The following is a 13276-nucleotide window of genomic DNA, read 5'->3' as shown; positions in this document are numbered from 1 at the left end:
CATGACTGGTAATATATTAATGTGCTATCCTGTCTGGGATGGTTCGTATAAAAGTGGTAAAGTCGGTGGACCCAATGGGTTATTTCTCATTCTAGCCAGTACACCATGACTGGTAATATATCAATGTGCTATCCTGTCTGGGATGGTTCGTATAAAAGTGGTAAAGTCGGTGGACCCAATGGGTTATTTCTCATTCTAGCCAGTACACCATGACTGGTAATATATCAATGTGCTATCCTGTCTGGGATGGTTCATATAAAAGTGGTAAAGTCGGTGGACCCAATGGGTTATTTCTCATTCTAGCAGTACACCATGACTGGTAATATATCAATGTGCTATCCTGTCTGGGATGGTTCATATAAAAGTGGTAAAGTCGGTGGACCCAATGGGTTATTTCTCATTCTAGCCAGTACACCATGACTGGTAATATATCAATGTGCTATCCTGTCTGGGATGGTTCATATAAAAGATCCCTTGCTACTGTGAAAAAAATATAAAGGGTTTCCTGTCTAAGAGTTTATGTCAAAATAACAAATGTTTGAATTCCAATTTTCAATAATTATTAAATCTATGTGCTCTAGTGGTGTTATTAACCAAATAAACTAACTGTTACAAAATGTTGTCTGATCAGGATGTTTATTTGATTTATTAATGTCATTCTCTTATTAACATATATATATATATCACCATTTCAAGATTAGTCAAACACAGTGGTTGGGAAGTGTCATGTTTTCATTAATTTTATTATCAGATCATGGTTTATTTATATTCTTTCTGGACTCTGTCTTCTGCAGAGTTGTGACTTGAAATATACTAATGATATTGTAGTTTTCATTAGACGTGTAATGGAGTGTCTACACATTTATACCTGCCTTGAATATCTGCATATAAAATGTAGATTACTTGTATACATCAGTTAATAAACACACTATCATCACGAAGACTATATGTTATTAACAGTAAACGCTGGCTGGAGTATTTGCATATTAACTTTACAACTTGCTGCATGTCTCCCCGCCCACATCCCGTAACAGTCTGGTAGCAGGGAGATTTATCAATTAGTAACCTAACAATTTTTTAATATTTAAAAAAAATTTTTTTAATGAGTCGGGGACGTTAGAACATGTGGGATCATTTGTACTTTAACTATGTCTGGTGAATGATGGTAATTTAGTTGTAGTTTTATTGACTCAATGTAATTATACTCCTTTACAATCAGTTACAGTTTATTACATAGACGATGACCTTCAGATTAATGTACTTCATGCATATGATAATAAAATAAAACTGTCAATATCATTACATAAAATAGGATTTCTTTAAGGTGTTTTGTGTGAAAGACAACATAGACAGCATAGTGAACAAAATATTAACTTTCATTAAAAAAAAGCCTACACTGTAGCTTTTTCTTTCTTTTGTTAATTATAACTGAAAGAAGGATCAAAACCATAAATGTTTATGATGTGTATATAGGGTAGTTGTTAGGATTGTAAACAAATTGGTTGTTTTGATGTGCAGCTTATAAGGGAAGGGAAACTACTTAATCTATTGAACATTCAGAGGTGCCAGGGGTGGGACTTGGTCCAGTGGTAATACATTCACTTGGTGTATGGTCGGTCTAGGATCGATTCCTGTCGGTGGGCCCATGAACTGGTATATCATGGGCCATGTTATGTTCTATCCTATCTGTGGAATATAAAAGATCCCTTGCTACTAATGGAAAAATGTAGTGGGCTTCCGTTATGTATAAATATGTAAAAATTACCAAACGTTTGACATCCAGTAGTTGATTAATAAATAAATCATTGTGCTCTAGTGGTATCGTTAAACAAAACAAACTTTAACATTTCAGGCATGGCTATCATGTTATGATTTCTGATTTGTGCCAGAATTTCTGTCCTGGACCCACATTTTCGAAGCTATCATAATTCTAGGATATTATAATAACTGGTATAAAGGCCATGGTTTGTGCTATCCTGCCTGTGGCAAGCGCAAATAAAAGATCCCTTGCTGCCTGTCGTAAAAGAGTAGCCTATATGGCGACAGCGGGTTTCCTCTAAAAAAAGTGTCAGAATGACCATATGTTTGACGTCCAATAGCCAATGATAAGATAATAAATCAATGTGCTCTAGTGGCGTTGTTAAATAAAACAAACTTTACTAGGATATTATAAAACTGTCTTAAGGTATGACGAGTGCTGTAGTGATGTAGTCATAGCTTTTGATGGTTTTAAAGAAAGAACTGTTTTATTTAACGACACACTCAACACATTTTATTTATGGTTATATGGCATCAGACATATGGTTAAGGACCACACAGATATTGAGAGAGGAAACCCACTGTCGCCTCTTCATGGGCTACTCTTTTCGATTAGCAGCAAGGTATCTTTTATATGCACCATCCCACAGACAGGACAGTACATATCACAGCCTTTGTTGCACCAGTTGTGGAACACTGGCTGGAACGAGAAATGGCCCAATGGGTCCACCGACGGGGATCGATCCCAGACCGACCTTGCATCAAGCGAGCGCTTTACCACTGGGCTACGTCTCGCCCCCTTGATGGTTTTATGATATAGTGATAAGATAGTTTGTTTAGCTTGTAACTTTACCATTGGACTTATACCTCGTATCAGTAAACATTGTGTTTGTTTTTTGTCAGTAATTGCAGTTTGGATTGGCGTACAATAGAAAAGGAAGAGAGTTTTGGAAGCATCAAAAACATTTCTATTTAAATTAAAATTCCATGGCGATTTAACCATTTTTCACAGAGTTATGGCCCTTGAACTTTGGATATACACAAATTTGTTGGACCCGATATTAGACATACATGTATTGCTTTAGCAGTACTCGAAGAATGCTTGTTCATTGATAAGAATAAATTACTGATCTGTCTGAATGTTTTATTTGTAAAACTTGAAAATCAAACAAAACGTTTTTTTGTTTTTTTTTCAGTGCACAGTTTCAACGTCAGCACGAAGTCGAAGAAGAAGAAGATGAACATGTTGCCGTGGCAACATCTTTTAATACTAGCAGGCACAAAGAGATTTCTCTACGAGACTTCCTTACAGAGTGAGTGAAGGGCTTATCTGAATCTGTTTTTAGCTCAATACAAGGTTCCATCAGGGTGGTAGGGTGGCAATTTATTGGGCAATGAAGCAGACACAGAGATTTCTCTACGAGACTTCCTTACAGAGTGAATGTAGGACTTATCTGAATCTCTTTTTAGCTCATACAAGTTTTCATCAGGGTGGTAAGGTGGCATTTCAATGGGCAATGAAGCAGACACAGAGATTTCTCGATGACACTTCATTGCAAAATGAGTGTAGGGCTTATCTGAATCTGTTTTTAGCCCATGCAGGGTTCCGTCAGGGTGGTATAGGGTGGCATTTCATTAGGGCTATTTCTTTATGAGACTTCCTTACAGAGTGACATTGGTGGGCCCATTGGGCTATTTCTCATTCCAGCCAATGCATCACGACTGATATATCAAAAGCCGTGGTATGTGTTATCCTGTCTGTGGAATGGTGCATATAAAAGATACCTTGCTGCTAATCGAAAAGAGTAGCCCATGAAGTGGTGACAGCGGGTTTCCTCTCTCAATATCTATGTGGTCCTTAACCATAGGTCTGACGCCATATAACCGTAAATAAAATGTTTTGCGTTCCTCGTTAAATAAAACATTTCCTTCCTTCCTTACAGTGTGAGTGTAGGGCTTATCTGAATCTGTTTTTAACTCATACAAAAGTTCCAACGGGGTGGTACAGGATGGCATTTCATTATGGAATGAAGAAGACACAAAAAGATTTCTCTACGAGACTTCCTTACAGAGTGAGTGTAGGGCTTATCTGAATCTGTTTTTAACTCATACAAAAGTTCCAACGGGGTGGTACAGGATGGCATTTCATTATGGAATGAAGAAGACACAAAAAGATTTCTCTACGAGACTTCCTTACAGAGTGAGTGTAGGGCTTATCTGAATCTGTTTTTAACTCATACAAAAGTTCCAACGGGGTGGTACAGGATGGCATTTCATTATGGAATGAAGAAGACACAAAAAGATTTCTCTACGAGACTTCCTTACAGAGTGAGTGTAGGGCTTATCTGAATCTGTTTTTAACTCATACAAAAGTTCCAACGGGGTGGTACAGGATGGCATTTCATTATGGAATGAAGAAGACACAAAAAGATTTCTCTACGAGACTTCCTTACAGAGTGAGTGTAGGGCTTATCTGAATCTGTTTTTAACTCATACAAAAGTTCCAACGGGGTGGTACAGGATGGCATTTCATTATGGAATGAAGAAGACACAAAAAGATTTCTCTACGAGACTTCCTTACAGAGTGAGTGTAGGGCTTATCTGAATCTGTTTTTAACTCATACAAAAGTTCCAACGGGGTGGTACAGGATGGCATTTCATTATGGAATGAAGAAGACACAAAAAGATTTCTCTACGAGACTTCCTTACAGAGTGAGTGTAGGGCTTATCTGAATCTGTTTTTAACTCATACAAAAGTTCCAACGGGGTGGTACAGGATGGCATTTCATTATGGAATGAAGAAGACACAAAAAGATTTCTCTACGAGACTTCCTTACAGAGTGAGTGTAGGGCTTATCTGAATCTGTTTTTAACTCATACAAAAGTTCCAACGGGGTGGTACAGGATGGCATTTCATTATGGAATGAAGAAGACACAAAAAGATTTCTCTACGAGACTTCCTTACAGAGTGAGTGTAGGGCTTATCTGAATCTGTTTTTAACTCATACAAAAGTTCCAACGGGGTGGTACAGGATGGCATTTCATTATGGAATGAAGAAGACACAAAAAGATTTCTCTACGAGACTTCCTTACAGAGTGAGTGTAGGGCTTATCTGAATCTGTTTTTAACTCATACAAAAGTTCCAACGGGGTGGTACAGGATGGCATTTCATTATGGAATGAAGAAGACACAAAAAGATTTCTCTACGAGACTTCCTTACAGAGTGAGTGTAGGGCTTATCTGAATCTGTTTTTAACTCATACAAAAGTTCCAACGGGGTGGTACAGGATGGCATTTCATTATGGAATGAAGAAGACACAAAAAGATTTCTCTACGAGACTTCCTTACAGAGTGAGTGTAGGGCTTATCTGAATCTGTTTTTAACTCATACAAAAGTTCCAACGGGGTGGTACAGGATGGCATTTCATTATGGAATGAAGAAGACACAAAAAGATTTCTCTACGAGACTTCCTTACAGAGTGAGTGTAGGGCTTATCTGAATCTGTTTTTAACTCATACAAAAGTTCCAACGGGGTGGTACAGGATGGCATTTCATTATGGAATGAAGAAGACACAAAAAGATTTCTCTACGAGACTTCCTTACAGAGTGAGTGTAGGGCTTATCTGAATCTGTTTTTAACTCATACAAAAGTTCCAACGGGGTGGTACAGGATGGCATTTCATTATGGAATGAAGAAGACACAAAAAGATTTCTCTACGAGTCTTCCTTACAGAGTGAGTGTAGGGCTTATCTGAATCTGTTTTTAACTCATACAAAAGTTCCAACGGGGTGGTACAGGATGGCATTTCATTATGGAATGAAGAAGACACAAAAAGATTTCTCTACGAGACTTCCTTACAGAGTGAGTGTAGGGCTTATCTGAATCTGTTTTTAACTCATACAAAAGTTCCAACGGGGTGGTACAGGATGGCATTTCATTATGGAATGAAGAAGACACAAAAAGATTTCTCTACGAGACTTCCTTACAGAGTGAGTGTAGGGCTTATCTGAATCTGTTTTTAACTCATACAAAAGTTCCAACGGGGTGGTACAGGATGGCATTTCATTATGGAATGAAGAAGACACAAAAAGATTTCTCTACGAGACTTCCTTACAGAGTGAGTGTAGGGCTTATCTGAATCTGTTTTTAACTCATACAAAAGTTCCAACGGGGTGGTACAGGATGGCATTTCATTATGGAATGAAGAAGACACAAAAAGATTTCTCTACGAGACTTCCTTACAGAGTGAGTGTAGGGCTTATCTGAATCTGTTTTTAACTCATACAAAAGTTCCAACGGGGTGGTACAGGATGGCATTTCATTATGGAATGAAGAAGACACAAAAAGATTTCTCTACGAGACTTCCTTACAGAGTGAGTGTAGGGCTTATCTGAATCTGTTTTTAACTCATACAAAAGTTCCAACGGGGTGGTACAGGATGGCATTTCATTATGGAATGAAGAAGACACAAAAAGATTTCTCTACGAGACTTCCTTACAGAGTGAGTGTAGGGCTTATCTGAATCTGTTTTTAACTCATACAAAAGTTCCAACGGGGTGGTACAGGATGGCATTTCATTATGGAATGAAGAAGACACAAAAAGATTTCTCTACGAGACTTCCTTACAGAGTGAGTGTAGGGCTTATCTGAATCTGTTTTTAACTCATACAAAAGTTCCAACGGGGTGGTACAGGATGGCATTTCATTATGGAATGAAGAAGACACAAAAAGATTTCTCTACGAGACTTCCTTACAGAGTGAGTGTAGGGCTTATCTGAATCTGTTTTTAACTCATACAAAAGTTCCAACGGGGTGGTACAGGATGGCATTTCATTATGGAATGAAGAAGACACAAAAAGATTTCTCTACGAGACTTCCTTACAGAGTGAGTGTAGGGCTTATCTGAATCTGTTTTTAACTCATACAAAAGTTCCAACGGGGTGGTACAGGATGGCATTTCATTATGGAATGAAGAAGACACAAAAAGATTTCTCTACGAGACTTCCTTACAGAGTGAGTGTAGGGCTTATCTGAATCTGTTTTTAACTCATACAAAAGTTCCAACGGGGTGGTACAGGATGGCATTTCATTATGGAATGAAGAAGACACAAAAAGATTTCTCTACGAGACTTCCTTACAGAGTGAGTGTAGGGCTTATCTGAATCTGTTTTTAACTCATACAAAAGTTCCAACGGGGTGGTACAGGATGGCATTTCATTATGGAATGAAGAAGACACAAAAAGATTTCTCTACGAGACTTCCTTACAGAGTGAGTGTAGGGCTTATCTGAATCTGTTTTTAACTCATACAAAAGTTCCAACGGGGTGGTACAGGATGGCATTTCATTATGGAATGAAGAAGACACAAAAGATTTCTCTACGAGACTTCCTTACAGAGTGGGTGTAGGGCTTATCTGAATCTGTTTTTAACTCATACAAAAGTTCCAACGGGGTGGTACAGGATGGCATTTCATTATGGAATGAAGAAGACACAAAAAGATTTCTCTACGAGACTTCCTTACAGAGTGAGTGTAGGGCTTATCTGAATCTGTTTTTAACTCATACAAAAGTTCCAACGGGGTGGTACAGGATGGCATTTCATTATGGAATGAAGAAGACACAAAAAGATTTCTCTACGAGACTTCCTAACGGAGAACTGTCTAAAAACAAATAAGACAGCTACCATACCAAAAAAATAAGACAGCTACTTAAAAAATAAGGGATGCATACTTTTCTTTTATTTCCAACAGTGGTGCTCTGAAAAATATCAAGATATGTAAATTGCCGGATTAAATTGTGTGAAGTATATTTCATGTTGAATTTCATCATCTGTGTTAATCTGCTAGAGCAGCCTGCTGTATTATAGATGTTGCGTGTTTCAGATCCAACAGTCTGGAGTCATCCGATGATCAGCGTTCAACAAAAGGTTCACGCAAAGACGAAGAACGGAAGAAACGGAAGCCCAGCGTTTTCTCTCGATTTCAAAGCAGTTACAGAACTAAGAAGGTATGTAATTTTGTGTCAGAGTGAAATCTCTTAATATGCCTATATCGTCACTTGAAGCCACTTTGTATAAATATCCCCTGGACTGATTATTGTATAGAAGTACAACTTTGGTTAAATATACCCTGGACTCATTATTGTATAGAGGTACAACTTTGGTTAAATATCCCTTGGACTCAGTATTGTTCAGATATTACTTTATGTAAATATACCCTGGACTCGTTATTGTATAGAGGTACAACTTTGGTTAAATATCCCTTGGACTCAGTATTGTTAAGATACTACTTTATGTAAATATACCCTGATGGAATCAGTATTGTACACTGATACAACTTTGTATCAATTCCCCTTGGACTCATTATTGTATAGAGGTACAACTTTGGTTAAATATTCCTTGGACTCAGTATTGTTCAGATACTACTTTATGTAAATATACCCTGGTCTCATTATTGTATAGAGGTACAACTTTGGTTAAATATCCCTTGGACTCAGTATTGTTCAGATATTACTTTATGTAAATATACCCTGGTCTCATTATTGTATAGAGGTACAACTTTGGTTAAATATCCCTTGGACTCAGTATTGTTCAGATATTACTTTATGTAAATATACCCTGGACTCTTTATTGTATAGAGGTACAACTTTGGTTAAATATCCCTTGGACTCAGTATTGTTCAGATACTACTTTATGTAAATATACCCTGGACTCATTATTGTATAGAGGTACAACTTTGGTTAAATATCCCTTGGACTCAGTATTGTTCAGATACTACTTTATGTAAATATACCCTGGACTCAGTATTGTATAGAGGTACAACTTTGGTTAAATATCCCTTGGACTCAGTATTGTTCAGATACTACTTTATGTAAATATACCTTGGACTCATTATTGTACAGAAACACTTTTGTTTAGACATTCCTTGGGCTCTGTATTTGTAGAGATATTACTTGAATAAATATTATCAGTATTTTACAGATAATATTCTATATAAATATCCCCATACACTTGTTATTGTATAGAGTTATACTTTGTTTAAATATCCCTTGGACTCATTATTGTGCAGAGATACTACTTTGTATGAATATCCGATGGAATCAGTATTGTACACTGATACAACTTTGTATCAATTCCCCTTGGAATCGGTATTATACAGATGCTACTTTGAAATATACTATGGACTCGGTATTATACCGAGATTGTATTTTCCATAAATACTTAATTTTGCACAGAGATATGACTTTAAATAAATATTCTCCATGTGGTTTCTTGGATCTTTTTATGATCCAGTGCGTGATATATGAGCCATCATAATATTATTATCCAGTGCGTGACATATGAGCCATCATATATCACACCAGACAGCAACTAAATAAACTGAGGAGTCACTGAACTCAAATGTATATGTTAAAATAACCTATGTTGTGATCCCTCGGTTCAAAATAACTTGCACTTATAATGTATTGATATTTAATATACATGTAACTTTCTCTAAGTAATATACTTTCCACAAAAAATTTTAAGAAAATTAATAGTTTTGGGGTTTTTTGTTGGGGGGTTTTCATAAATGAAGTTTTCATCTGTATGTCAGCTTATTTTAGTAATATCAATAATACAGTAAAACCTGTGTAAACCGGATCATGTTGAAATATAATATTTATCCGATTTATACAGGATCCGGTGTTTAAAGGTTTGCATTTGAAAATTTAGAACATTTGGGACCATGAAACCTGGACAATTTTGATAGGATTCTGGTTAGTTCAGGGTCCAGTTTAGACAGGTTTCATTGTATATCATATACACACGCCTTTGCCAAAACACCCCCAACATATCAATAACAGAAGTTGAACAAGAATGGACATCTGTCTCATTGCAATTTCAATTACAAATATCACAAATTGCTTCACTTTGAGTGGGTGGGATGGCGGTCGGATCATGTAGTTGAGAATATGCTGGAGGGTGGGAAAATATGTTAGTGGGTGAGACTCGCAAGAATATGCCGAGGGTGGGAGAATATGCTGGAGGGTGGGAGAATATGTTGGGGGTTGGGAGAATATACTGGGGGTGAGAGAATATGTCGGGGTTGGGAGAATATGCTGGGGGTTGGGAGAATATGCTGGGAGTGAGAGAATATGTCGAGGGTTGGGAGAATATGCTGGGGGTGAGAGAATATATTGGGGGCTGGGAGAATATGTCGGGGGCTGGGAGAATATGCTAGGGGTGAGAGAATATGCTAGGAGTTGGGAGAATATGCTGGGGGTTGGGAGAATATGTTAGGGCTGAGAGAATATGCTGGGGGTTATGAGAATATGCTAGAGGTGAGAGAATGTGTCGGGGTGGGAGAATATGCCGAGGGTGGGGGTCTCAAGAGATATGCCTCTTGTTTTTCTTTTCTTTTTTAAAAAGAACATATACACCTTTTAAGCAGGTGATGGTTTGGGTGGGTTTTTTAAAACTCTTTTAAATTGATGTACAAGCAGTTAATCCTCAACTCGGTACCCCTATATAGTTATTCTACATCTTACAGCTGTCTTCAAATTGACGTACATGAAAAAGTTCCTCTTCGTCTTACATGTATAGCTCTATCTGTACTTAAATTTGTGATTCTCCGAGTTTCTTATACTGCCAGCCACTTGTTCTCTTATACTGCCAGTTACTTATTCTCTTGTACTGCCAGCAAGTTGTTCTCTTCCGTAATGTTAATCTCTGAGTTGAACCTCAACACTCTGGTAATCAGCTGGCTGCTATCTGGAGAGTTTCACCATTTCTCACAATGTTCGTAATTGGCCAAGTGCTTCTCAAGGTGGTTGAACTGGCATAATTGACATTTTTCACTTCCAGTAGTAGTGTCTTCTTGACACTTCTGTCTGCGGCCGACTCGGCATAATGATGATTGGTGTTGGGTAAGCCATGCTGGGTCCTGTTTGATGAAATCATTTGGATGGCACTGCATTGCAACTAGGGCAAATTAGTGGGGGGGGGGGAGAGATACGTGTAGCACTGATAATTATTAAGGTGTGGATCAGGAAGGAAGGAAATGTTTTATTTAACGATGCACTCAACACATTTTATTTATGGTTATATGGTGTTAGACATATGGTTAAGGATCACACCGATTTTGAGAGAGGAAACCTGCTGTCGCCACTTCATGGGCTACTCTTTTTGATTAACAGCAAGGGACCTTTTATATGCACCATCCCACAGACAGGGTAGTACATATCACGACCTTTGATATGCCAGTCGTGGTGCACTGGCTGGAACGAGAAATAGCCTAAGAGCCCACCGATGGGGATCAATCCCAGACAGACAGCACATCAATCGAGTGCTTTACCACTGGGCTACGTCCCGCCTCGTGTAGATCAGGAAGATAGCATAGTAGTGTTGATCAGTCAAGGGGCAAATTAGCAGTAATCAGTAAGGGGGCAAAGTAACTGATCAGTAAGGAGGCAAAGTTACTGATCAGTAAGAGGGCAAAGTAACTTATCAGTGAGGGGTGGATCAGTAAGGGACAAAGTAACAGATCAGTAAGGGGTAGATCAGTAAGGGGTAGATCAGTAAGGGGACATTAGCAGTGCTCAGTAAGGTGGCAAAGTAACTGATCAGTAAGGGGTGGATCAGTAAGAGGAAATTAGCAGTGATCAGTAAGGGGGCAATGTCACTGATCAGTAAAGAGGCAAAGTTACTGATCAGTAAGGGGGCAATGTAAAATGTAACCGATCAGTAAGATATGGCAATGGGAAACTCATTTAACATGTCCATATTCAAAAGACTGCCAGGGAGCAGTCCCAGGATTGGGGTGGGGTCAGTAAGGAGGCAAAGTTACTGATCAATAAGGAGTGGGTCAGTAAGGTACATACTAACACTGATCAGTAAGGGGTTGAATCAGTAAGGGATAAAGTAACTGAGCAGTAAGAGGTGAATAAGGTGGTGGTGTGGGGTACAGAATTACAGTATATTAGGGCAAAGTAGCACTAAGGGTGTGGTGGGAGTAGTTGAAGTCAAGGTCATTGATAGAATCAGTCCAGTATATATATAGTGAAATACATAATATGTAAAATTCTGAATCAAAACACAAAAATGCAAAATTATATGGTTGCTTGTACTATCCATATTGGCAAGTTAAAAAAGTATGAACATTTACATATACCTATAGCAGGAGGTTTTTTTTTTCTTCTATTAAATATTTAATATTTAAAATGTTTATCTCAAAATTTGTAAAACATCTGTAAAATCAGATTAGTGTAGAATAACCAGATAAGGCTTTGCTTGTACACAAATAGCCATCACGTTGACCTAGTATTCGTTTAGAACTGAATATTATTAAGCCTGATTTAGAGTTAGGAGAGTTTCTCTGTTATGTTCAAGTATAAACAACAATCTCATTGAGTGTGGCGCGTGTTACTTCCTGTACTAGAGTAAAATTAAAAACTAAACTGTGCAGCGCCAGACTTGTTTCCTGGTTGTTAACCTGCTTGGTGTTAAATTTATAGCAAGTGAAGTCCACGCGTGGTACAGTACATACGCTAATAACTGAATAAACACACAGCAACTTGCAGCTCAACAGTGTATATAGCAAAACCACATCTACTTCACAAAACATCATCTTCAGTTCTGGAGGTCTTATCACTGGCAGCCAGTTATTCCCCAACACCTGTTGGAGATCAGTCATGCAACAGTTATCTCCCCTGTCAAGACGTGCAAACATTTTATTGGCAGTTAGTGGAGATTTACTGAGGATTTCCTGGATTAATTGGTTCAAAATTGTGGATTGTGTGTGTGCTACATATCTCAAAGCCTGTGGTTTTAATAGTTGTGTGTTTAGCTCTCAAATCAGTCATTTGGGCTAAGCATTGAAAAGAGTAACTTGTGTGGAAGGGAGGCAGATTTCAAGCAGTGTGCAGTAATGTTGTATATTCCTTTCTTTTATGACACAGTTTGCTGGAATGTTCATGTGCATGAAAGCAGATTTATGTAGGATTCACTTCAGAATTTACTGCACTGTGTAATATAAGCACCCCAAAAAAGAAGTTGTTATTAAAATGTTAACTCGGTACAAAACAGAGGCCAAGAGAAATTTGGAAAACTGACATGACCACAAACATATTACTAAAATGTACATCATTTCAAGGTGGAAGGTAATGCACTTTTGTGTCCTAGTATCAGACTTACTACAATTAATACTGTTCATAAAATATTCACCTTACTAAACCAGTACACTAGCTTTGTCTAAAGTGGATCCATGTAGGATGCAACAATTGGTGAAAAGTGATAATATCTGTGATTTAATTAGATCACGTAAACTGCATCTATTCTGATACATTTATTCAAAGTTCAAGTTTGCTTTGTTTGGTGTCACCACTGGAGCACATTCCCACAGATAGGAAAAGAAAGAAAGGAATGTTTTATTTAACGACGCACTTAACACATTTTATTTACGGTTATATGGCGTCAGACATACGGTCAAGGACCACACAGATTTTGAGAACAAACCCGCTGTCGCCACTACATGGGCTAC

General features: G+C 37.9%; 1 protein-coding gene across 6 annotated transcripts in view; it reads left to right on the top strand.

The window, feature by feature from the left end:
* The window catches only part of LOC121384648 (A-kinase anchor protein 13-like), a 262118-nt gene that overhangs the window by 145342 nt on the left and 103500 nt on the right, over positions 1 to 13276 (top strand). For all 6 annotated transcript variants that reach the window (XM_041515136.1, XM_041515150.1, XM_041515144.1 and 3 more), the window contains 2 exons: positions 2955 to 3071; positions 7643 to 7766. In XM_041515136.1, coding sequence (XP_041371070.1) covers positions 2955 to 3071; positions 7643 to 7766 — 241 coding nt within the window. The remainder of the gene's footprint in view (positions 1 to 2954; positions 3072 to 7642; positions 7767 to 13276) is intronic.

This window comes from Gigantopelta aegis, chromosome 2, assembly GCF_016097555.1.
Source record: "Gigantopelta aegis isolate Gae_Host chromosome 2, Gae_host_genome, whole genome shotgun sequence".
Lineage (NCBI taxonomy): Eukaryota > Metazoa > Mollusca > Gastropoda > Neomphalida > Peltospiridae > Gigantopelta > Gigantopelta aegis.
The sequence above is the reverse complement of the archived record's forward strand: the minus strand, read 5'-3'. Positions and strand labels throughout refer to the sequence as shown.